The sequence below is a fragment of the Blennius ocellaris genome (genome assembly GCF_963422515.1).
Source record: "Blennius ocellaris genome assembly, chromosome: 14".
Classification (NCBI taxonomy): domain Eukaryota; kingdom Metazoa; phylum Chordata; class Actinopteri; order Blenniiformes; family Blenniidae; genus Blennius; species Blennius ocellaris.
In genome coordinates, this window is record NC_137663.1 from 9792240 (window position 1) to 9817707 (window position 25468).

A 25468-nucleotide genomic window follows, 5' to 3' on the forward strand; every position below is an offset into this window, starting at 1 on the left:
TACATGCACATGGAGCACGACACGTCCAGTGTTTTTATTATTTATTAGTAAATAGGATCACCAGTGAAAAACTCACAGTGTTCCCTGTGATGTTTTGAGAACAGTGTGGTTTTCTCAGGCCCTGGGGAGCTCCGGCCTCTCTCTAGCCACACCGGCTGTTAATGAGACATCCGCATGCACAGGACACACTCTGCTTCGACTAATCAGATAACTTGCATGGAGCGCCACACCTGCCACCCCTTCCTGTCTTCCACCCACCGCTTTACCTTTTCCATCTTTCTTCTTTTGGCTGTTGCTTTGGGTCAGCCCATACTAAATTCTTTTGGGAGTCTGCACAGACTGGGCTGTCCAGTTCAATCACTATCTCCTCTTCTTCTTAACTCTGAAGCAACTCCACTGGTCACATAACCTAAATTAGTCATTGTTCCCATCCACTGAAGGGACTTCAAGATAATGAATAACTAACCAAAGGCACCTGTTTGGTGAAAGGGGCCTATAGAATAATGTAATTGTGTTACAGTTATTGAAGGGCCACTCAGTCTTTGTAGTGCTCCAGCAGCCTCTTTAAATGTATTACAAAGATCGAGTCTCATTGAACTGTGCTCAAATGACTAATCTGTCTTAGTGTTTGAAGAGATTCAAATATTTGATATACCTGAGCACAAATCAACTCTTAAAATATGGCATAATTCCCCTGAATCCACATATGTGTATAAGTCGACAGCTGCAATAGAAAAGATTTGGGCTTCAGGTTTCCAGCATGCTACCAGCTGGCAACCCGCCCTGCAAATTTGAAAAGTGCCCATATCAGTTTAAGCTTGAGAGTAGAGAAAATACTGAGAAATAAATTATTCCTGTGATCTGAAAGCGCTGCACTAATTTCTGTTGAGAGACAATTTTTTTCAAGTCTGAATTAGGTCTGTGGTGAAGCTTTGTATTGGCCTTCTTTCAAGTCTGGCTCCCCAATTTCTCCATATGTTGTTTGGCTTAGTTTTGGAGTGATTCTCAGTTGCTGTCTTCTTGTCTTGCAAGAACTTTGATTGAGATCTCAAATCAAAAGACACGTGTCATAACAAAACAGGTGTCCTGTGTCTCACGTGATTGTGTTGATCTATTGTCACCAGTCTGTTTATTGCTGCAGCTTGTGGATAAAGACCAAGCATGACTACAAGCAATTAACTACAGTCATTTTTCAGGAATCCATTTCTGGCTGGGAGAGTTTTGCTGAGGAGATACACAAAGTTGTGAAACATAGGATCTTAGATAATCACACTCCACGCTTGCATGTGATGGAAAAATTTGAAAAAAAAAAAAAAAAAAAGTCCCTCCTCTATGAACCTCAGCTGACCCGAAAAAAAAAGATCCCCCGGATGCGACTTTGGGAGGGCAAGGCTATAAAGGAATTTGCATTTGACACGCTTGGTTTGACGGCTGAAAAGTTGCAGCTCAACCGGTCACGACCGACAAGTGTTCACTCAACCCTGAGTTCAGAGATTTAAAGTGACCGACAGAGGAAAGGGTTTTTTGACAGATTCCCCAGCACAGACGGTTTCTGTGGGTAAAGGGGCGTTCACCGCCAAGTGTCAAACTCACAGCAGCGTCAAGTTATCACCGATTAACAGAAATACACAGGAACACGGGATTTACTGATTCATAATAAAACAAAAAATATCCTGCTCAGAATTTTCTGGGGTGGAATTATATGCACAACGTGTGCAACGGTGATGATGAATGCGCAATACCTTCGCGTCAAATTGAACTTTTACGCATGTGCGTCAGAAAAAAATCCACAGAGACGCTCGTTCAGAGGCTTTCATTTTGAAAGGCAAACCGCGAAGTGAAGCGCTTTGTCAACTCAACTTGACTGCGCCTCACAAACTGATCGCCCTGCCCTGCTTGAGTTTGCAGTCGAGTGCGCCAGGGCAGCGCGGCTATATTATATAACTTTAATGTACTCTCGCGTTTAACGGCGCAAAAGCAGAACATTGCGCCGCCGATCTGTCGACCCGCTGTGGATTTATCCCGAGACTCTCAGCAGGTGACCGATCGATTACTTTTTCCCCTCTGCTGGCGACGTGCGTTAAAAGTTATCGACAGATCCGCGAATTCGGCGCACGCGGCGAATCTCTCCAGCTCCGCCGAGTACGTCAGAGGCGTTGTTGATTTTTAGTTAAGAGATTTTTTTTGTTTTTTTTTTTTGGATCTAAAAATGATTTCCTGTCGCACGGGGAGCGGAGCGGCAACCACATCCAGCTGATTTTCACCTCACAACATGACTGCGCGGAGGGGGGTTTATCTGAGCGCTTGATCGGCGTGGACACTGTGTTACTTCTCACAATTTACCCCGCAAACTTGGATTGGCAGGAGATGACCTAACCGGTGGACTGCATCTCTTTTCACTACAGGTACGTGTTTACCTTCACATGCATCCATGTGCCATCATATTTAATCGTTGCAGAAAATATATGGCGAGGTGGAAACTGGTCGTTCCGCCGAGGAGGCCGATCGTGAGCGTGCCCGGCGCTGCGTGATATAAGCGCGCTGACAGCCGCGCACCGTGTGCCTCATTTGACAATATCTGAAAATGCGATTGGAGGGACCGTCCTATTATCTGGGTTTATGTAAGACACCGCATGCCGCGCAAACTTCACCGGACCGGTTCGTTATCGGGCTCCCCAGCTGTAAAGCGTGCGATCAGTGCTATTTCCCATGGCAGCCAACAGGTTGCACTAATCCTGTTGTCTTGATTGGTGTTGGAGCAAAGCAAGCCAGAAAACCCAACTTTTTTGGGTTGTTTGTTTTTGTTTGGTTTCAATCCTCCTTTTGATATCCATACTACAATGCACTCGCCTTTTTTTTTTCTTTTAAAGAAACATATTCGTCCTCAGCAGCACTATATGTGAACGATGGAAGAGGGGGGGGGGGGCGTATGACCTAAATTAGATGTCCTTGGTATTTTCACTCTAGTGGAGCCATTAAAAAAAAAAAAAAAATCAAATGGTGACTTATTACTAGTAGAGACGAGTCGAAGAGTCCCATCAGGCCACAGCAGTACCAGATATTAAGTCAAACTGTAACCTGTCGCCTATAGAGGTTTGCAGTGTATTCACTGTGTGCGCTGTGTGCAGTTCAGCCTCTGAGAAAGTTAACCGAAAGAAAAACCCAACCGATCCCAAAACATTGGGCTGCCCTGTGTTATTTTCAGCTATACTGTCCATTTGATATTTACAGCACATATCAAATGGCACCTCGCGATAAGGGGCCTGTTTATGCACGTGCGTTTGCCTTATTTATTATTTGACACTGACTTGAAAACAGAATTGCGCACGTGACACCTCGCTTGGTGGAACATTTTCACAAATCTAACTCGATTTATGCTTTTTTTTTTACGCTAAAGTACTCATTTGACCCGCGTTTTAATTAGTTACATGTTGTAAGTGAATGTAGATGGTGGCCTGTGCTGCAACAAATGCCCAGAGGCCCATCATGGCTTAATCTCATTTGACAGATGCATGTTGTTGCGCACATGCTTACTGTATGTGGGGCAATCTGCGGCCTTACCTGTAATGCAAGTTATGTCTAGGCACGTCCTGAACTTCATGGGCCTTTAAAAAAATATATCTTGAGCATTTTTGGCTCTAATACTATGCAGTTAATGCAATTGCATTTTGTAATACTGATTGAACTTTTGCCTTGATTGTGCCATTTCTGCTCTTTAGTGCTTTTAGTGCTGCTCTTTAGTGTTTATCCAGTGTTTGTCGAGGACACACATTGGAAAATAAAAACAAGTGAACAGATAAATATAGGCTGTTAATAAATCGGTAGGCCACTCCAGCCTATTTATGATCTTATCTTTGTTACGTATACAGCCTTGTTGCTTCTTTGCATGTGTGTTGTGTCCTTTTTGATTCACTGCCACTGTCCTCACTGTCACCCCCAGGACAAAGAAATGGATCAGGGTGGGCTGAAGCGAAATGGTAATCGAGATGACAGCCTGACATTTGGGGAGATAGGAGCTGAAGTAAGCAGAGATATAGGTGACACACCTGGTTCACTGCTCCAACCTGCAATGCATCTGCCTGGCTCCGGGTCTTTGCCACAGCCCACAGTGGCCCCGAATGGACAGGGTGGAACCAAAGACCAGGGGGACCTTGGAGCCCTCTTTGAGTCCCTGCAGCATCATGTGCTGTGTGAGGGTGCAGACATGAAAGAGGGCAAAATGATCAGAATGCAGAAACAACAACAACAACCACAGGATATTGGTATTTTCAGCATGGGCGACAGCTTACCGTTGTTGAACCAGAGTATTTCGGACCTGGACCGGACATCCACGTCTGTCATAAGTACCTCGGACAACTCCGTCCTGGGCAACTTCCCTCTGCCTGACCTTTTTTCCCAGCAAATTAAGCAGGAGGGAATTTTTTCTCTTGACAAGGACTTGGGAACTTACAGTGGGCACGCCGGCACTGGTCCATCTGACTTGGATGGCAACAGCACTCGCCTACTTGAGGATACCGAGATTTGGCGAGACCTCAACCTTCTTGGCTCTCAAACAGAAATCAGTGCTTTTGAATTGGATTCAGAGGTTGAGCACTTGGATAACATCCTCCATGAGACAGGTGGTGGTGGTCCTGTCATTGGCCTGTTGAAGGAAACAAAGTCTCTCATGCCTAACGGAGAAAACTGTCCCAGTGTTAATGGAACAGAGCAGCAGCAGCAGCAGCAGCAGCAGCAGCAGCACCCTCCCATTCACCATCACCAGCAGCAGCAACATCACCACTTACTACAGCACCAGCAACAACAGCTTCACCATCCACATCAGCAGCCCCCAACACTGTCCAGTGTTGTTATCAAGATCGAGAAGGATCCTGATGAGCCTTCCATCCACATCCACTCTCCGAGTGTGGTCAAACAGGAGAAGCGGGACAATGATGGTTTCTGCCAGTTGCAGTGTCTCCAGAGCAGCATGAGCTCTCTCCATGGAGGAGCCCCCATGTCTTCTCCTATGGGGATTGGTGCGGGACCTGGCTACCACTACCGAACCAATTCCTCCTCCACTGTAGGTCTTCAAGACCAGAAGCCTTTTGGCATGTTCTCAAACCTGCCGCTGGTGGGGGAGAGCTGGCTCAGGGGCAAAAGGTTCGGAGAGTCGTCTGGAATGCAGAGCAGCGATGATGGGCTTCCCTCTGCTTCGGCCTTGTCAGCTTTTTCTGTCAACTTCACCAGGTAAGCTTCATGGATTCACTTGATCCTATCGTATTTGCATTTGTCTTTGTGGGAGACTTGCTGTTTGCTCCCCTTCACAGTTGAAATTGACTTTACGCTTATGTACTTAGAGGGTGTTGTTAAAATGCTTAAGTATGCAAACATTGAGAAACAATGAAGTTTATAAGGATTCATATTGTACATAGTGTCTTAACTCTCAAAGTTTGTGATCTCTCTGCTGCTTTTATGCTACATGCTTTTACATCTGTGTGGTGCATTACATCCAGAAACACATTCTTTTAACCAATGCAGATTATTTATTTTTTTTGTTGCTCCTGAAACCACAACAGCACAGTCTGTGCTGTTGTTTATAAATTAGATGAAGTTCACAGCCGTGGACAAGGGAAGTTCTCCTTGATGCAGGACAGTACAACCTGTGTGTTCCCGAGCATTTAAACCAGGTTTTGCCGGATGATTTCTGACCAGCAGATGTATTGCATTAGGAAGTGAAAAAACAGGCCCTCAGGTGTTGTGTGTTTGTCTATGAGATTGTTTAAAGGAAAATATTAACACTCCTGTGGAGTGGGGCATCTGTTGCGTATCACCTTCAAGGGCAGACGCAGCAGGACACACAATTCTATGATTTATTTACATTTTAGCACATTTGACAAATGATGCTATGGTTAAAGAAAAAAACTGTAGCGTAAATGGTCGTTTTCATGCTTTGCCTCTCTCCCTCTTCCGTGGTGTGTGTCTGTGTCTGTGTGTCTGTGTACACATATTGGGGCTTGGCGATATGGCCTCAAATCAATATCACGATATATTGAGCAGTTCGCCTCAATAATGATAAATGGACGATAACAACTCCACTGCGCCCCCTGTACAGCTCGCGTCACTCTTCCCGCTGATTCTAAATGCGGACGATTTGCTTCGATGGCTTCTTAAAGTCATTCACTTCACCCACCACAGCAGCCGCTACAACTTCTGAACCGCCTCCATCATCTCGCCTCTCTCCATTTTTGTTGCAGACTGGATGGGTGGAGTCATGCCTCTCACGCAGTACAGCGTCTTAAAGGGACAGGCTACCTACACACACACTCAAAACCAACGTTTCTTTTCTTTGTTAAAGAATACACCGAATATACTGACATGGGCAAAATGACCTCGGTAATTTTCATAAATTTCGGTCTCGGTGAATTTGTGGTTTATTGCCCAGCCCTAATACATACATACGTTTCTTCAATAAAGTTGCTCAAAGCCACAGGATGTCTGTTCTGAAAATTGGTATTTTTGGAGGGGGGGGAACATTGTGAAATAGTGAAAGCTCCATCGAGGAAGTATTTCTCCACAATTGCACTGGAAGTGTTGCTCACTGTCAGGGTACAAACGTGTCATTCATTAGGAAATAATTCACTGATGATAAAAAAAAAAGAGAGAGAGAGCGCTTAACAATGAATCTATATATATGGAATTTTCATGTTTTCTGTGAGGAAAATGAATCCTGTGAGAAAGTTGTGTGTGTACAGCGGGTTAAAGAGGAGTGTGTAGTGGACACACCTCTCTCCTGCTCGGGAACACTATCTGATTACTGATCCAGCTGTGGGCTGAATGTAGAGACGGAGAGATTTATTTATTAGTTTTATGAGCTTCTGTGCGAACACAGGTTGAAAGAGCAGATCCCGAGATGGCGATTTATTAATGTTGGGCGAGAGTCAGTACTGGCCACCTGAAAGAAGGGGCGAGGTATTTGGCTCATGCTGATTTGTAAACAGTTGATGGACGAGTGTGGCTTTCAGATACAGCCTGCTGTCTGGTGTCAGGGGGATATGCTCTAATGGTTTCACTGTCGGCCACATCTTGTTTTGTCATAGTTATGTGTGTCCTATAACACCTTCGTAAACACGTTGCGCTGCATTTCTCTCTTTTCTCATTGATCTTCATCCTCGTTGAAACATAATGCAATACTTTTTGATACTTTGTTGAACTCGGGGTTGCACGGGAGCTGGAGTCAACATTGTTGCAATCATTGAAGGGAAATAGTCACTTGTTACAAGCAAAGATCATCCACAAACGTTTGGGGGGGGGCATTTCTTTTGGAAGTGAACAGGAGAGCAACATTGTTTATGCATTCATAATATACTCTGTGATGCACATTGCTGATGCTCAAATGATGTAATGGAAACGGTTTAACACGTGAATGAAGACGGAAGCAAACTGATTAAGCATCGCACCATGAAATAAGTGTATTCAAGCTGTCTATTCACACTTGTGGTGTAGTTTTCTCTTCTTATGGAAGTCGAAGGAACAAAAGTATTAAATTATAATCCAGTTTACTTTCATCTCATATTGGCTTTATAAACATCTGACCTGAATGTTACCAAAATAATGCTGAACAGCTGTTATGATATTTCCACATTTATTATCCAGCAGAACTGTTTAACTTTCCACAACTACCTTGCCTGCTGGACTGAGTGATTTATGCTGGTAGTTTTTTTCCCTTTTGCCTGCTTTAGCTTGGATTTATTCATTAAATACAAGTTCTATTAAAAAAAAAAAAAAAGTACAGTTCCGCTTCACAGCAAGCTCCTCTGTCACATTATATATGTCACAATAGTTCATAATTCAGTGTTTAGATGTTAACCAGGAGATCAGTTCAGTTATACATCATTAGATATTCATGGCATCCTTTTTTGTTCATTTGCATAAAATAAAATTAAAGTTATATGGGCATTTTAGCTATTTTGTATTAAGTCAGATGTGTCATAAGGACATTGTATTTGAAGACATTGCAGCAATCTCAGAACTATCTCCTCCTGCATTGTGTTCCTAACTCACCAATGTGAGTTTAAAGGAAGCAGACTAAGTGTGATGCAGTAGTCCGAGTTTTTCCTTTATTGAAGTAGAAAGACTTTATTATATACCACCCAGTGTGGAGCCTTAAAGCTGACTTTGGTTACAAAAGACAGTGTTTAAAAAGCACAACAGCTCCCAGCACATTATTCATGTTATATTATGTAAAAACAGGAGTGTTGCTGACTGGACGGTATCTCAAAGTAAGAATAAAGACATTAAAGTGACCTTCTTTCCCTGGTAGCGTATGTAGCGTAGCAACAGACTGCGTGTGCTGTCTGCGTATCGTCAAGCCCACTTAGCTCTTCTGTGGGAATTTTGAACACAACTTAGCTCCATCACGTTGCTTGGCTCAAACGTCCTGTTACATAACTGATAACGAAATGGATAAATGTTAGTTAGTTTGTGCTCAGGGTGAAATGAGGAACCTGGTCTTCAAAAGTCTCAAAGCAGCACATCACTCCTTCCATTAAACAGACTCTCTTTATACATGCAATTATTTCTTCTTTTTTGTTTTGGAACTGCATCATATATCTGCCTTGTGTGCAGGCAGCACATAGTACATTTATCCTCATGCTCCTTTATATTTTTAGCGCCTGTCGAGCTGCTCATCTTTGTGTGGCTAAGTTGAGAATCTCTCCTTGAAACAATGGGAGATACAAAAAAAGGGTTAGAAAGCTGATGTGAACTCTTCTCTGTTGCTGTGTGCCAGAGATGGATGAAGTATGTGTGTGTGTGTGTACACACACACACACTGGGAGGCTTTGAGGCCACGTGTACAAATCTCCTCTGGTGTGCTATTGCCTTTTTTCCTCAGACTGTCACTCACTGGCCTCTTTTCCCTCCTCACCTTCTCACCCCTGACTGGCCCCTCAGAGCCCTCCATATTTCACACAGGCATGCAAAGGCACACAGAGACGCCATATGAACACACACACGTGCATTTATTCTAGGGGTGTGTGTGGCAAAACCCCACAAGTCCTCGCAGACCCATCTTTACTGCTTGAAATGATTAGTTTTTTTGATTAATGGATGTGTTAAAATTAGTGTCGACTACAGTGTGGTGGTGCAGTGGACTTGATGCCCCTCTTAAAAAATACCAATATCAACATGTCATTCATTTGTTTTGCCTCAAGTCTTTAGTGGTTGATTTCTTTTGGCTGCAGTCAACAACACTTTGTCACTTTCTTGTTAGGGCTGCTGTACGTGTTTAAGTAAAATAATGCAGTTTGGGACTTCTGTTCTTTTTCTTCCAGTATTGATTGAGCAGGTTGTGTACAAGTCAACCCCTCCTGTTATGAGCAAAAAAGCTGCCAAATAAAAGTTCAGGAGTCTGATCCAGAGGACAATTGAAGGGGATTGGCCAAGAGTGTAAACATAGCCTTCAGTGATCTATTTCAACACTTCTGTGTGGGTTTCACGATTACTGACTTAATTATGTTTTCAAAGCATATCGGATGATGATTATTATACCCAGATGCTCTCAAATCTTCGTCTGTGCAGTGATGTAATTGTTGGAGGTCGATCTGGATTTATACATTACAATTGCATTTTTCTTTTACAAGTTGTTACTTGTGGAAAGTGTATGTATCAGTGAGTGAGTCATCGTTGTTTTCCTGACTTTTGACTGTTGTAGGGATTTGTTTTGTTGTTGCAAGCCCAGATTCAGTGAAAAACACAATGAGGTTAAGTACTCATAAATGCTAAATTAGGTCATCATTCACAGGTGATTTTATTTATTTATTTATTTTTTGGGTGAGGGGGGGGGATTTAGCTCACTCATAAAACACAGTATATATTATCAGTGTTCTCCAAAAAGTTACCTTTATTTGCAAGTACAGGTACTTAAATCATTTGGCACAAGCTTTGACGTCTACTGTAGTATAAGAAAACTAAAATTGTTTCTTTTTTAGTTTAACATTAGTACATATGTATACATCTACACACACACATGCACATTCACCATCATTAGCAATGTCACAGATCAGGTCATAGCAACCTGGCTGGGTTACTTTATACGATTGTACTTCAATATTCAACAGTTCTCGATGTAACTTGATCACCCTGCTTTAATTCATCAACTTCTGTGTCTTCCATGTGAATGGTGTTTTTATGAGCTGCTTTGATTCTTTCACTAACGAGTCATTTAGAGGGGTTGAAAGAATTGGTGGGGGCAAAATGTAGTTTGTAATAATAAAGGTTAGGGTAATTTTATTAAATACTCGAGCACATTGCACATACCTGAATATCTAGTTTCAGTTCAATAACGCAGTGTTTTGTTACTTGCCACTTCCATATAATGTTCATTTTAGCCCTTTCACTTATGCAGTTATGAAATGATGTATACAATGACAAAACAGGTCTGGTCTTTCTTTTATTGGACACTCTGTATACAAGCTGCATAGTGGAAATAATACGCCTTACTGTAAATCCCTTCACAACAAGTGCACTACGTGATAAAGGAGGTGAGACAAACCGAGACAGAAAATAGGTCAGTCTTGTTAGTGTCTGTTGCCTGATTTTCCCAGGTTTGTAACTTATAAAATTAATATAGCAGCATCAATCCACTTCACAAGCCTGTTGCTTATGTTACCTGATCTTACTTTCACACTGCAGTTCACAGTACATTAAATAACAAATGTTTTTTTCTATTCGAGCATCACATGGAAAATTCTTATTCTAAATAATTTCATTGTATAGATGGTTTCTTCATGGACGTTTGTGGAGTCCGTTTAAGTGCAGTTTTTCCAGACCGTTGTTCAGTGTTGTTGCTCTCCCTTTCTTTGTCAGTGTCTTTCCTCGAGGGGCCCACTGTACTGGGTCTTTGAAGTAAGCTTTGCTTAAGTCACTGTACGTCTGAGAGCCCAGAGGAGGTCTAGGCCTCTTAGCAGCCAAGCTGTTTCTTTTTTAAGGCTGTTTTGGTTGCTGCCGGCTTGTTTACGCTGGTGTTGGGTGTTGTCAACATTTTGGAACCTGTGTAGTAGGCCTCATGATGGGTTTAGCTTCTTTTTCAGGATAAAGCTTGTATTTATACACACAGGAATCATATGATGTAAACACTGCAATGCATTAGAGAAAGGTTATCATTATGAATATTGTTGCTTTAAAAAAAAAAAAATTAATGTCTTTTTATCCATGTTTTTTGTTTTTAAGGTTTTATATGATCTTTATATTTTATGAAACTACATATAATTAAAAATTTTCTCAATGTAATTTCCAGGTAAATGGAATTTAAAAAAAGAACACAAAGCTGAATATTGAATATTAATTAGTAATTAACATGTTGGGGCAGTGGTGGCCAAGAGGTTAGAGAAGCAAATTTGGGATCAGGAGTTTATAGGTTCGAATCCTACAGCTGATGTGTCACCACTGTGGGTCCTTGAACATGACCCTTGACCCTTACCAGCTCTCCGGAGCACCTTAATCTGCTTGTGCCTAATTTCCCATTCAAATATAAAAGTCTCAAAAAAAACAATGGCTGTGATCAAAAAAATAAATCAAGAATGAAATTCGTTTTTTATTTTTTTTAAGTCTCATGCGCTTCAGTAGCACCGGCATGGCAAAGTTGCAAATAGCACACGTCATCAAGTTGTTGATGTACTGATTGGGCTCTAAGAAGCTGATCTACAGTGGCAGCAGGTTGCATCATATCTAAAAACAGATTGCAAGTCATTACAGGTCATTGAAACTAAAAACCTTGCATTTTAAGGATTTTATACTTCCTTTCTGTGTAATCTGCTCCTAATCTTTCTTACTTTCGTCTTTTTTTTGTGTGTGTGTAACTGCATACTTTCCACACATCCATTTGCTGCATGGCCTGCATAGACATTACACCCACATGAACAGATATATTCACAAGTGCTTTAGTGCACATTGTGAGATGATTGTATATGGTTAGCAAAGCAAGCTGAGAGGCTCTTCATGGCATAGAAAGCCAATACTTAGAATAGAACAGTTTCCTTGTTGTCATCTTTCCAATCCATCTTGAGCTATATGGAGGCTCTCGGCATTATGTTTTTAAATTCCTTCAAGTGAATTTATGTCCATGTGTCATGGTTCTTCCCCCCTCAACACTTTTATAAAAATAAATAATTAATTATCACTTTATCTCAGCTGATGTTTTGAGACAGCTGCATTAGGCCAGTAACAGTGTGTGTTTGTATGCGTATATAGTCTTGTGAGTCTTCCTGCAGCTCATTCTCATGAAAAATTCTTTGCGTAAACTGTGATCAGATATGTCTGGATTGAGCGCAAATATAGCTCAGACTGATCCAACTCACTGTAGTTCATAAAGCGAGGATTGACCTTGTTATGTTTGGCAACAGCACAATAAGGAAACAGGAAGTGTGGACTCTAGCGGCAGTTGTGGCTCGGGCTCCTGCCCCTTTCGCGCTCTCTGCCACTGAAATTTCTTTTTTTAATTATCCATCGGAGACCACTACATGACAGCTGTGTTCTGTGGTCACTGGGTTATATGTGTTTACTCTCACTAATCGCATTGTGAGACAATACAGGTGTCTTTTTTTCAGGAATTCGCAGGAACAAAAACCCTAAAAAAAACAACCAAAATGTATAATCCTGTAAAGTTTTTTTTAAGCACCTACTTCTAGCAACTCTCAAGGTGTTTGCCATGTAGGGATGGGTCCGATCCAGTGTCCAGTATATGAACATCATTTACAGATCGGAAATTCCTGATCCAACCTGCGGAGGTTTCCGATCCATGAAGCCGCATCTGTGCTTCAGCTGAAATGAGTCCACATGTGTCTCTGCTCCGGCTGCTCTGCTCGCTGAAAAATGTGGAATGGATTTCCTGAACGGAGGCGGGTCTCAATGAGACGTGGAGTAATGAGTCACGGAATTCTTTCCACAGTTTGCAACCAGCTTCGCATGCTAGGGAAGTAGCGATATCCATGCTATCTGACTTTTCATGACATGTTGCTGTTTGGATGAAGACGTCACGCAGACCCCCACATTGTCCAAAGTGAACAAAATAATTTGTACTGCTTCCTTTTCTGACCTTATACTAACCTCAAGTTGTCTTTTGAGAGAATACATGCAAACATTCCTACATTTCAAACTTTACAGTCGAGAGGAGTTTATTAAAGCCTCATATAAAATCAACAATAATGATAATAATATTAAAGCAAACAGCTCTGGTATCAGAATAATCAGTATTGGCAGATATTCAAATTTGTGTATCGGCATCGGATCGTACTTGAGTCAATATACTATACAGTATACATCTCTTGGTTTTCCACAGGAAATTGCTTAGTTGAGGTTGTAAGGCATGTCCTCCCACCTCATTCTTCACTCTCATTGCCTTGAAGTGTCTCTTAGCGTTTGAACAGACATTCATGAAGTGTCAACTTGAAGTAAAAAAATAAAGGGGGTGTTTCTGTGCTGTGTATGTGTTAATGATTGTGACAGTAGGGTGGCTGACATGAAAGTCATACCTCATAGGTGTACACTTGGGTTGAATCTACCATAGTACACAACATTTTCAGATACTTTTAAAGCTGTATTGAATTTTTTCTTTATGAAATGTGCTTTTTTTTCTTTTTTCAAATTTCACTTGTGATTCACTCATTTGCAACAGATTCTTTAAAGGGGTCATGTTATGCTAAGTTTTCCATCAGTAATAATCCTCCCCTCACATGGGAATGACACCCCAGAAGTCATTCCTCTGCCTGGCTTGTTTCAATGATTAAAAAAACTGAGCGAATCATAAATCAAACCCTATATAGTGTCATCGGGGGTTTAGTCAATCCCAATCAAGGTTAGGCTATTCCCTTTTGACTCGCCCCCAATCAGGCAGGTCTGCTCTGGCACATGGCACCACGAGAGGAAGTCCTTCCTCCTCTTCCCAAGATGGGCATTTATGGGCGGAGCTAGTCCAGCTCACACAGACACAGCAGATTCTGACTGTAGCTCCTATGATCAAATATTCAAATGGCTGAAAATCGAGGACAAGCTGGATTTGGAGAAATATACTTTAAATTCAACATTTTTGGACCAAGGAGACCACATGAAAGTGTTGAGAAGCTGTGAAATATGATCCTTTAACTATTTTCCTATGCAGTCAAGTGTTTGTTCACCATCTCCATCTCCGTATGTGTGTTTTTATTTATAAGTTGTTCGCAAATCATAATGACATTGTGATGATTATTTACTGTTGTCTGCTGTTCATCATTCATAGTTACTGATCAGTGTGACCACACACACACACACACACACACCGAGGAACCAGGTCACTGGTTTGCCAGGTCAGTAAATAAATGACTTCTCAGTGAGTATTGCAACTGACAAAAAAAAGTAACACCTTGTTCTTGCTGTGATAAAATCAGTAACTTCAATGGTGCAGCAATAAAGTGCTAATCTCAATAGCTGCTTTTAATAATTACCTTAAATTACTAACATGCCACTAACTCGTCATAAAACTATATTTTAACACAGTTGTGTTAAAATAATTCTTGTGATTGAAATGAAGACGAAACAAGTTTAAGGACAACTTTTATGATTTTTCTACAGAGACAAACCGGAGGAGTTTACAGTCGACGTTTTCTGACATGTTGGAACATGTTTTCTGTTTAATCGTCTTAATTGTAGATTTTTTTTACGAGTAATAGCCTGTCTCAGCAAAAATCCTCAGAGCGGTTAGGCATGCTGCCATTATTTCTGTACTCTTGGCTGTTTACCTTTTTTTTGTGTGTGTTTGCTGGACTGTGAGACATTTCGTTGCTGTGTTTGTTTTCCACAGCCTGTCTGTCCTGATGTAGGTCATCACAGCTTCTGTGATCATCTGTAATACATCTTTCACGACTTGGCAAAGAGGACGGTAACATGTAGAAGAAAAATATTTGTCATCCAGATATTACCGAACTTGAATTTTTCTTTCTGCACACCAATGTCTACTATGAGTTCATCGAGCAGGAAAGGCATTTTGGGTAATCTAAATGACATTTTATGAAACACAGCCTATTTATTTTCAACTGGAAGTGTGAGAAAATAAGTCATGCTCAAATAAGTATTTTCATATTGTCTGCTTTACTGCCTTTTTTTAGGATCTTCAGCATTGAATATCAATTTCATTGGTGTAAACCTAAACCAAACTATACATGTAGGGGTGGGATCGATACTGGGGGTAAGCTCCTCCAGCGCTGGTTCACTTTTCAAGAAACAAAGCATCAGGAGTTTTCCCGCCACCTGATCAGTGTCAGCAGGGTAGCTGGGTTACCGTGGAGACTGTCAGCAAGACGTTGTCAGGTTCAGACCCCTCCGGCAGGAAGTATCTGACCTGCTTGAAGCCCCCCCCCCACCCACAGTCACAGAGCTTTTGTTCCTGTACTTCACTGAGGGTCAGGTAATTACAGATAATGTAAAGTATCGCTGACTTCAATCTTCAGCCATACGGTTTATTCGAGGCCTTAGTTGTTTGCAGTCTGAAATACACCAAATTAAAGTCAGAATTTTGAGGGACGAGGACTGAGTGAGTTTTAAATCTTTCTGAAGGAAACCATTGAGTTCCATGTTAAATTATGTGTAAAGTAGTTGTTCATCTATGTTCTGGGTGTGCTGAACTGTAGAAAATGGTTTGACTAGTAAATTGTCAGCTTAGAGCTTGAGATGGTCTACTCTCATGTAGTGTGAGTATGTGTGTCCACTATTTCCTCTGAAACTGAAAGTGAAATAGCAGATACCTCAACTATTGGATGCAAATTCACAGGCTGCAATAATGTGCAGTACTTGATGGCTATAAGCAGCAGACAAGGTAAGCGGAAGTTGCAGTGGGGTTTGAAGCCTGACCTTCCAATCACATCATTACTACTCTTAGCGCTCTAGACCATTTCATTCTTTTCAGAAAGTAATAAAAAAGAAGTGAAGGATTTTTTGCATAGTTCTGTATTCATCAATAATGCAGAAGATAGATTTCATCAAATGCTATGCATACAAATGAAATATAGAAATAGGAATAAGTATTTATTTTCATTTAGCTAAACCTCATTGTGACTTGGATTAAATGGTTTTTTTGCTTATATGTTTAGCTGCTTAAGCTACATTTGAGAGCTTTGTTGAATGAATAAATTATATTAGTTATTAAATGCACAGACCTTAATTTTTTTTGTCTTTTTCAGTTGTCTCATACAAATGATTTTAAATACTCGAACTGAATTCAAAATCTAATAAAGAATGAATCCAGATGCAGTGCATTTTGTCAGGTCACGTCAGAAATCTGCCATGATTGCTTCATGAGCAAAGCTCTCCAGAGTTGAGTCTGTCACCAGAGGACCTTGTGCCATAGTCCAGTAAATGATTCATCTGATCAGGGTTACTGTACATGTGGAGGCAAACATTCACCCCCCTGAGGCTGTTGTTCGGACCAACACCTTGTGTAATCTTAGAATCCATGCCAGCTGGATTGAAACAAAACTTGATAACGGTCACATTTTGCCTCGGTCAAAGCTCCATTAATTAGATTCAGTGCAAATCTAACCTTAATAGCCCTCGGTGACCCACTTCTTGCTGTATGTTTACTGAATGGCCACTTAAATCGGGCTTCATCTTAAAATTCAAGCTAGAATTTAAACATTGATGGCAGGATCCGGACAGCTTTTCGGCTTAGTAGGCTACATCCTAAACTGATGTGCTCTGCAGTGGAGTTTTATGTGCGATAGTTTGAGTTTGCATCGCATCTGATCTCAATCTGAGTCACATGCTGATAGTTCCTCCGATGTATTTGCAGTGCAGTGCACATAATGAACTGCTGTTTTGTGGTTGAATTGAAACAAGTTTTATGTAGAGTTTTCTGCACAAACGAAAGGTCTGGAAAGCATACGTTAGATTTTGGAAGCCATAGCACCTCTTTCTTTTTCTGCCGTTGTGGCCACAGTAATGTCAACATTTTCCAGGAGAGTGTGTGTGTTTGTGAGATCTTCTGGCTTCTCAAGTTGGAAATTTTGCCTGGAAAACGGCTTGTGTTTTTATGGGAACAGACTTTAGGCAGCTGAGGTAAATTTATAAGATTCTCTCATCTGTACTAACTTCTTTTGGAGCCACCCTTTGAACATATAGACATACAACTGTGCTATTTTGAGGCACACATAATGAAAATACACAGCCATTGATGCAAAACCAGCAATGTGCCGGGGGGGGTTATTGAATATTTTCTTTTTTGTTACAGAGATTGAATAATGTCAGATCGAATCAAATGACAAAATACAATTTCAATTTCACATAATTACAACAGTGGAGTTTTTTGTTGATGTTCTGTGTACAAAAACAAAAAACATTTTCCTCTTGGGCTTTCTGATTAGTTCCACTGATCGACAGGAAAGCAAATTGGTCCTTCAGGCTGCCTAAATTCATTTGTTTGGGACTATTGACCCACCTCTCAACCGTCATGCAGTCATTCTTTAAAAATAGAAATCCCTCTGTGTCTGTGGCTTATCTATTTTCAGCGCAGTTAATGCTAAGGCCAGTCTACTATTTTTAAAGGTGTTTTAGCCTGTGATGATAATGTGTCAATGTGTGGTGGAAGAGGCATCTTGTCTGAGCCTTGTCATTGTGTATTTATTGATATGACTTTGCTGTAATTCAACTTTTCGGATAACTGCCGCCTAAGCTGGTGATTGATTTAAGCTGTTGTCAGGGGTCGGGTTCAGACTGCTTACAGTGCACTGGATATTGAGTCCTAATAACAAGCAATACACAGAACTGCAGATGGCTGGGTGGTTTGAGTGGAAAAAAACAAAACAAACCGAAACCTTGTGTCAGACTGAATCACGTTTGGCTTTAACGCAGGTATACTCTAATCATTTTAATCTTATTGCTTGGCATGCTGAACCTTTAATGTATGACTGTGGGTTCAGTTAAATCTTATCTACATGTTTACATTGCCACTGACTGAGTGAATTGATGGTTACATTTGACTCACAGCAGCATTGTGCTTTGCTAAGCTTAAAGGATGAACTTTGATCCTTAAAGGCCTCATGTAAATGACTCAAAGTGCATAGCCTGCAGCTCCTCGCACAACTTCATCTGGGCATGTCCAAACCCACTTTTTGATAATTTTTGTAATCTGTGCTCAAAGCGCTGTGAAAGAGTTGCACCCATCCTTTTAAAATTCCACAGGTTTGTTTCGGACGTAGCACAAATTTCTCATTAAGGGCTAATGATTTGCTTAATAGTGCAGAAGAAATAAAAGGGATTTTGCACAGTTGCCCAGTGTGATGGTCCATCTGTCAAAATAAAGAACAGTACAATCTGTTAGGTTCCTAACAATCTTGCCTTTTGTTGAATATAATCTATAAATGTATAACGAAGTCACTTTTTGCGTACATGTGCATGGCGAACCCATTGTTCGAGAAGTACGTATTGATCTGCCAACAATAAAGAAAGCCATTATCTGAGAAAGCTTTAAAGGGTAACTGAAATGTTTTTCAGATTTCATCTTTAGAAAGAAGAATAAATATGCTTTCGAAAGGTATATAACATTCCCAGATAAAAGTCCGAATTCCGACCCTTTTAATTGACTTTACATGATGCAGCAGACGACGGTATATTTGCGGGCCATAAATGTGAGCCGCCTGAGCTAGACCGGATATGACGTACGAGGGGTTATATGTCCCAGCCAAAACAACATCAGCTGATTGAAGAATGGAGGGGTTTGGCGATACAGAAGCACCTAGGAGCGATGTTAGCGAAGATTTAAGTGACGTATCGTTGGTTTTGGACGAAGATGAAGGAGAGGAATCATCGGAGGAAGAATTAGAAGAAAATCAAGGCGTTCAACCATACATGTTTGAGCCGTGAGTACATATTGTGTGTGACCGGGTATTTACCCGTGTGCACATATTGTGTGTGACCGGGTATTTACCCTTGTGTCAGAGTGGGTGTTTTGCAAAGTTTATTGGTCTATTTGTCTTAAGTTTTAGCAGGTTTTAAAAAGACTTACTGAAGGTTGGGTTTAAAAATCCGTTAAAAAGCCGTTTAAAAATGGTGGGGACAGAACCAGGTTTCAGGATACGTTTCCTCTTCACATCAAAACCAAGTGACTCTCGGATTGCGGGTGCTGTTTCGTAACAGTCATCCGTGAAATGTTGACTGCAGAGATAGGAGGCCTCTGTTGGTGTCCAGTTGGAGCGAGTGCGCTGCACTTGTTTTGTCCATAATCTCCTCAAAGTTTCATCTTTTGGGAATTTATGGACACTTACAGACGGACTGGGCATTTGGGAACACCCAGCCGCAACACAACGCTTAGGCATGACTCTAAAAAACTGCTAAATAACGCGATAATGCAGAGCACATGTAAACAAGACACTACGATCAGCTGTTGTGGGCGGAAGTAAATAACTCCTCATACGTCACAGCGCAAAACTACGGCAAGTTGGGAAAACTAGGTCAGATTCACAGGGCGGGAGATTTAAAGGCATTTTTAGACGTTCGGCGCTCAAGAGCAAGATAGTGGTGTGATTGTCATTGGTGTGTCATATATCATTCGAAAGGGGGGAAAATAATGCTAAATACTGGTGTATTTTAATAGAATTATTTCAGGGACCCTTTAACTTATAGGATTTCAACAATATTGTATGTAACTGTTAAAAAATATCTTTCTAATTCACTACGGACTGTTTGAGCTCAATCCCAGACGCTGCAGCTTCATACAAAATGTTCAGTCGGTTTCAAATGATCTTTGAAGGTTGTGCAAGAATGATTTATGTATAGAGTGCAATTTATATAAGAAAGGAGAGACCCTTTTGAAAAATATGCAAACGCACCATAGGCCACACTTGGAAGGTACTGCAGGGAGTGATTTAATAGCGTGCTGGGTTATTTTTCCAGCTTCTGATACAGCTTTGTATGATTCCACAAGCTCCTGACACGTCTGTCTCCAAATAGATCCACGAGTCAACAAAGGTCAAATTTCTTTTATTTTAATTTCTTAAACTGTGCTCTTTTATACTGAAATTGTTGGTTTGTGTTTTTTGGCATTACAAAAAAAAAATAAATAAATCTGAAAGAAAGCTTAAATCTGCTGTAGTCTTGTGTCAACTGTTTTAAAGTTGCTCGTATTTTATTAGAATATATATTTAAAAAATGTTTTTATGTATTTTGTTTGGTCTTGTAGTAAAGTTGCATGAATCACTATGAGTGAGCGATACATTTTGTCCCCACTGGGGATAAGATTAGTTTAGTCAAACTGGAGATATACAGACCACAGGAGGGGAAAGCCTCCCATCCCACTCAGCAAACTGAAGACCTGCCACATCCTGTCTATTTTATTTTTTTTTTTTAGAAACCCTGAAGATTATCAAACGTTAGGCTCTGCATTACCAGCAACCTCCCACACACCTCACCCTTTTACTGAGACTCTTGCCTCGTTGTTTGATGCCTTCTGTTTCTACTATCTTCGTCTCCAAGTGTCGTCTTTGGCACTTTAAAGTATCTCCCCACGTCACTGCTGTCATTGCGTTTATTGCACTGCCTCTCTGCTTGGCCCAGACACCAGACTATAAATTTCCCGCTGCTTGCAGTCCACAGTAGAAAAAAATAGCACCCATGTCCTTGTCCTTACTGGACTTCTTCTCTTCGGTGATGTAGTGGTAAAGTGAAGCAAACAGTAGTCGCTGCATGTCAAAACAGCCTTGAAACCATTTGACTCTGCGGGAGCCGGTGAGGGCAGTAGGGGGGTATTTCAACCTCTACTTTATATTGTTCAAATATCCTCGGTAAGTTCAGTGGTTGCTGGCAATAACAGTATAGTTTGCTGATTCGATGGTACAAGGAGAAAATATGCCTTTTGGAGCAGAAAGTTGTACTACAGTGATTTAAGTAGGGCACAGCTAAAACTCAGATTTCATGGTCAGATAGTCACTGAAGTGATCTGAAACATTAGCCTAATTTTCTTGCTGCCATTTGAGTTTTAGAATTTTGCTCTCGTGTTTGCACACTGATAAACAAACTGCAACGGCAACGTGATTTAAATGTGAGTAAATATACTCCGGGCTGCTTTGAAGTGGCGCTAGGTCACAACAGCAGGATGAAGCACGCATCACTGTGGCCATTACTCTTCTCTGTAGATCACTCATCAGTTCTAAATTCAGAGTGCTGGCCTCGGGTTCTCAAGCACAGTCATTCAAATTCTCCCATACCGGCCCGGTAGCAGTGCATTAACTCTAAAATCTGTCATTTGATTTTATGTTTTGAGAAAGGTATCCCGCTTTGGACTGCAGCCCAGTTCTGCTGTGTGTTGTGAAATCTTGGCTCATTTCCCATCTCCAGCAGGTTACCTACGTAGCCCGATAGCTGCTGACACTAAAGGACCTCGTTCTCTCCGAGCTGCAGTGTGAATCATCCACAATGACAGTTTTCCTCTTAATTATTTAGACTTAAAGCTGCATGTTTTGTTGCTTGTAATCTTATGTGGCATATATTGAATATACATATATATAGTCTTTCCATTTTTTTGTTCTCGGGCCGCAGTATATGCAGCCCGAGAACATATAACAATATAAGAACACTATATGCAATAATGACCACGGTCCACTGCAATTATATCCTACATGCTGATACTTGCAGCAAAAGTGCGCTGATCGCATAGCACGTCTCTCAGTACGCTGTAGGAGCTTATACAGTTTGTGAAGCTTCCTCAACCTACAGGCTTCCATCCGATCTTTTCTAATTTTTCAAAGAAAGGCGATGACTGTGCAAATGAGATAAAAAATAAGGAGAAAATGTCCTATACTACATCAGATGTAAATGAAAAAAATAGGCATTTATGTCTTCAAACAAATGAAGATTGGATTTCTAGCTTTAATTAAGGAAAATCAATGGAATTGTGCCTTCTTTCTGTTTACTAAGAATTGGTCATGGGCAATTTGCCTCCTCTTGAATTACAGGTTTTTCATGTGCTCTTGCACAGTTTTGGCAAGCAGCCAGCAGTTTTAGGTAACAATCTTTACAGCTGTCAAGCTATCTGAGGTTATAGTAGAAGTCTCTGTTTCCTTCTGTTGTGCGTGCCTTGGATGCACCGCATAGTGATTTGTTTTCACTGTATAAAGTGGCTCCCGAAGTGGAAAAAAAAAGCGCCTCTTTGATGGATTATTCCTTCAAGTGTCCGTCTGTACAACTAAACAATTTGTTTTCCGAATGTACATAAGCCATAACTGCTGTGTGCATGTCAGTGATTGGCAGCAAAGTGTTGACTTTGTAGTGAGTACTTGGCTTGCTTAATGTTTAATAGCCCTTTGTCTGACTGTAATGTTACAGTCAGCATGACACCCGGGCCTTGGATATTGACCAAACATAATGTATGTGATGGAGGTTTAATTAGCAAGTCACAGCCAACACACTCTGATTTGATCATTAGTCATGCTGTCATGTCACTGTTTGACAAATCTATTGTGAGCAGTTATACATACCCGTCTCAGAATGGACTCAGATCTTTTCATTTGTGTATTTAACACTTTGAAACACTGATGCATGGTTTGATTTGATTGAAGTAGAAGAGTGATTGTTGTTCATTTGGCTGAGATTCTGGTGGCATCTCTGAGACGGTCACAAACAAAGCAAAAGTTACAGAACTTGATTATCTGCATGCTTTTGTATGCAAAAGGATTGACCGTCCTTTCTACTCCATTTCCTAATTTCATACTCAAAGCTTGACAAAGCTAACCTGTGCAATAACCGCACTTGTTCATCACTCATAAAGCCATAGTTGCTGTTATTAGTCTACTTCACGATCATTTAATCTATTCATTGAGAATGAACAGTGCCATTCCTCCAGATTTATGTATTCCCCATTTGAAGTATGCTATTTTAATTTCAGCTGCAATGTGGCTTGACAGGATTGGGAAAGTATGGCTGCCCTGGTGTGAGGCCCTTCTGTTGTGTAAAATAAAGTCCGGGTGTGTTTGCTATTTATCACATGACAAACTGAGTACTGAAGAGGCCCAGATTATATAATACGAAAGTATGTGTTCTTTGTTGCTATTAGAAACAAAGTTCTCCCCACTATACATCACATTATGATAGTTAATGACTAACAACAACCACATTATGTAGATCCTGTGGACTTGTATCCTGAGAATTATGCAGAATAATAATTCCCAGGATTTTCCAGCTATGCTAATATCAGCTGCTTAGTGAAGAATGGCCTTGTCGACACTGTGGTGGGAGCCTCGGTGTGTCCAGTGGTCTTTAAAGCGCACCAGCTGCTTCACACAATTGTAAAGAAGGCAGCGGCTATAACTGGCAATATAAAACATGCCTGTTCAGTCTCTAATAAAAAAATAAAAATAAAAAATGAGGCGATGCTATTAGACGTAACAGGGATGGTTGGTTTGAATTAATCATCTCTGAGTTTATATCTCCGACGATTCAGACCCTCCTGAGTTTTCTTTCTGTTTTATATGCCATCAACATGCAGAGGAACCACGGCCACATCATCTCACCATGAATGTCATTAATTATTTAGTTGTCTATTTAAAAAAATACTATAAACAACCTAATTCCTTCTGATTCCTAATGTTGTGTTCGGCAGTCTGTTAGCCAACGAGGAGGAAGAAAGGGAGGGAGAATAGGGGGAGGAGCCCTACTGTAAATGGGCCATAATCTCGCTGGGCCAAAGTCTGTCTCCATATCCGTCTCTGACTGCTGCTTTCTTCCTCATGCGCTTTTACTTGCTTCTGTCATTCTCCCTGCATTTTCTCACTCTCTTCAAACACAGTTCTTTCTATTCATCCTTCTTGTCATCGGTGTGTTTGGAGTTGGTGTTTCTTGCTCTTCCACACAAGACGTGTGTTTTCTGGGGGTCTCCCAGTGGCTGAATGTCGGCCAAAACCTGCAAGGCTCGGCTTTTGTTTGTGTACTGTGGTTTCATGTTGTTTGAGGGCCGGCTCTGACTTTGTTATTGTTCTGAAGCTGCAGACGAGGGCCGCTTATGCAAGAATTCCCGACACGTTTCCCCTTTTTCCCCACCTCAAGGTTTCCTTTTCTGTCTGTACTTGTGTCAAACATGGGATAATTATGGTGCACTGAACAAACAACAACAACAACAAAAAGTCGATGTAAAAAAACAAAAAACAAAAAAAACACATTTCCCCCATAGAAGCTTTCCAATGGCAGGTCCGACTATATAGTTTACATGTTTAAGAAATGGACTGGTGTGAAGATATGAGCTGCTTCGGAGGGGGACATACTTTCATGATTAGAGAACTAGGTCACAGCGAGGCTGCGGCTTGTTTCGGTCAACGGTAGTGAGCCACCCAACTGGGGAACTGAGGAGGTGCCAAACACCAACCAATGACAGGCTGCTACTGAACGTGTGACTTGAACTTCAAGCACCTGCCAGACTGCACCTTTCAAGGTTTTGCAGAGTTGATGCATAAGAGACGGGGGTCAGAGATGGTTTGCAGCATTATGAACTTTTAGTGGTTTTCCTAATATGAATACAAATTGTTTTTGTTGTTCTTTTGAGTTTAAAAAAAAAATGGCAATGAAGTGGATGTCAATTTGCATGCAGTTGTATTTGTGCCCTCGGGACACACGTATAGATGTATTCCTTTAAAAACACTCAAATGCAGATTTGAATGTTGTCTTAATTCTTTGTATCGCCTGTGCATTAAAAAATTCAAATCATATTTCGAGACATTTAAATGAAAAGGTTTAAAAAAAACTATGTTGAAAAAACAGTTGAGTGTTGTCTCTGTGGTTTAAAATTGTAACAGAATAGTAAAAGTCCCTTTCTTGTTTGGGCTGTTAATCTATGATATTTACCATTTATGCATCATCTTTTATACAAAAAAAAAAGTTAATTGCTTGTGAATTAAATAAAGCAATTAAATCAAAATAAGATGTATACATGTACACAGATTATTACAAGGGATAGATCACAGTTTAAACATCATAAAAGGATATACAATCCCACACAGGATGTAAAATCCTAGTGGTAATACTAAATAAACTAAAAGCACAGTCACATAAGTAACTTTTGTGGTGCTTCTTAAAAATGTCAAACAGGAACAGTCTGATTGAACAGTTATCTATATGGATATTTTATCAGCTTTTTAAAATGTCTGAAGAAAGTGAAAAATTGCACTTTAATGTGGAGTCATAGAAAACCTTTTGTGTCAGTCCATACATGCACCCACTTGGCAAACCCAGTATATTAGTTAAAGATTATGAAATGAGCAACAATCCTTTTTAATGTCTTCAGACTGACACTAAGTGCTCGACTGTACGTTGAAAACATAATATATTGAGCTTCCGCGGCTGTGTTTCACATTTATAAGTTTGGACATTGCGTTTTATGTCTTACATGATTAATGTTGCTCCAGCTCGGCTGCTGCATGCTCACTTCTGCTTTTGCTTGTAAAACGAGTTTAACTCCTGCTGTGATGGTCTGAGGCACCCCTTC

General features: G+C 40.8%; 1 protein-coding gene across 2 annotated transcripts in view; it reads left to right on the plus strand.

Annotated features, from left to right (window-relative positions):
* The first annotated feature begins 1937 nt into the window (after positions 1–1937).
* The window catches only part of LOC308139413 (glucocorticoid receptor-like), a 65266-nt gene continuing 41735 nt past the window's right edge, over positions 1938–25468 (plus strand). For both annotated transcript variants that reach the window (XM_080508855.1, XM_080508856.1), the window contains exons 1-2: positions 1938–2405; positions 3941–5226. In XM_080508855.1, coding sequence (XP_080364981.1) covers positions 3950–5226 — 1277 coding nt within the window. In that variant the 5' untranslated portion in view covers positions 1938–2405; positions 3941–3949. The remainder of the gene's footprint in view (positions 2406–3940; positions 5227–25468) is intronic.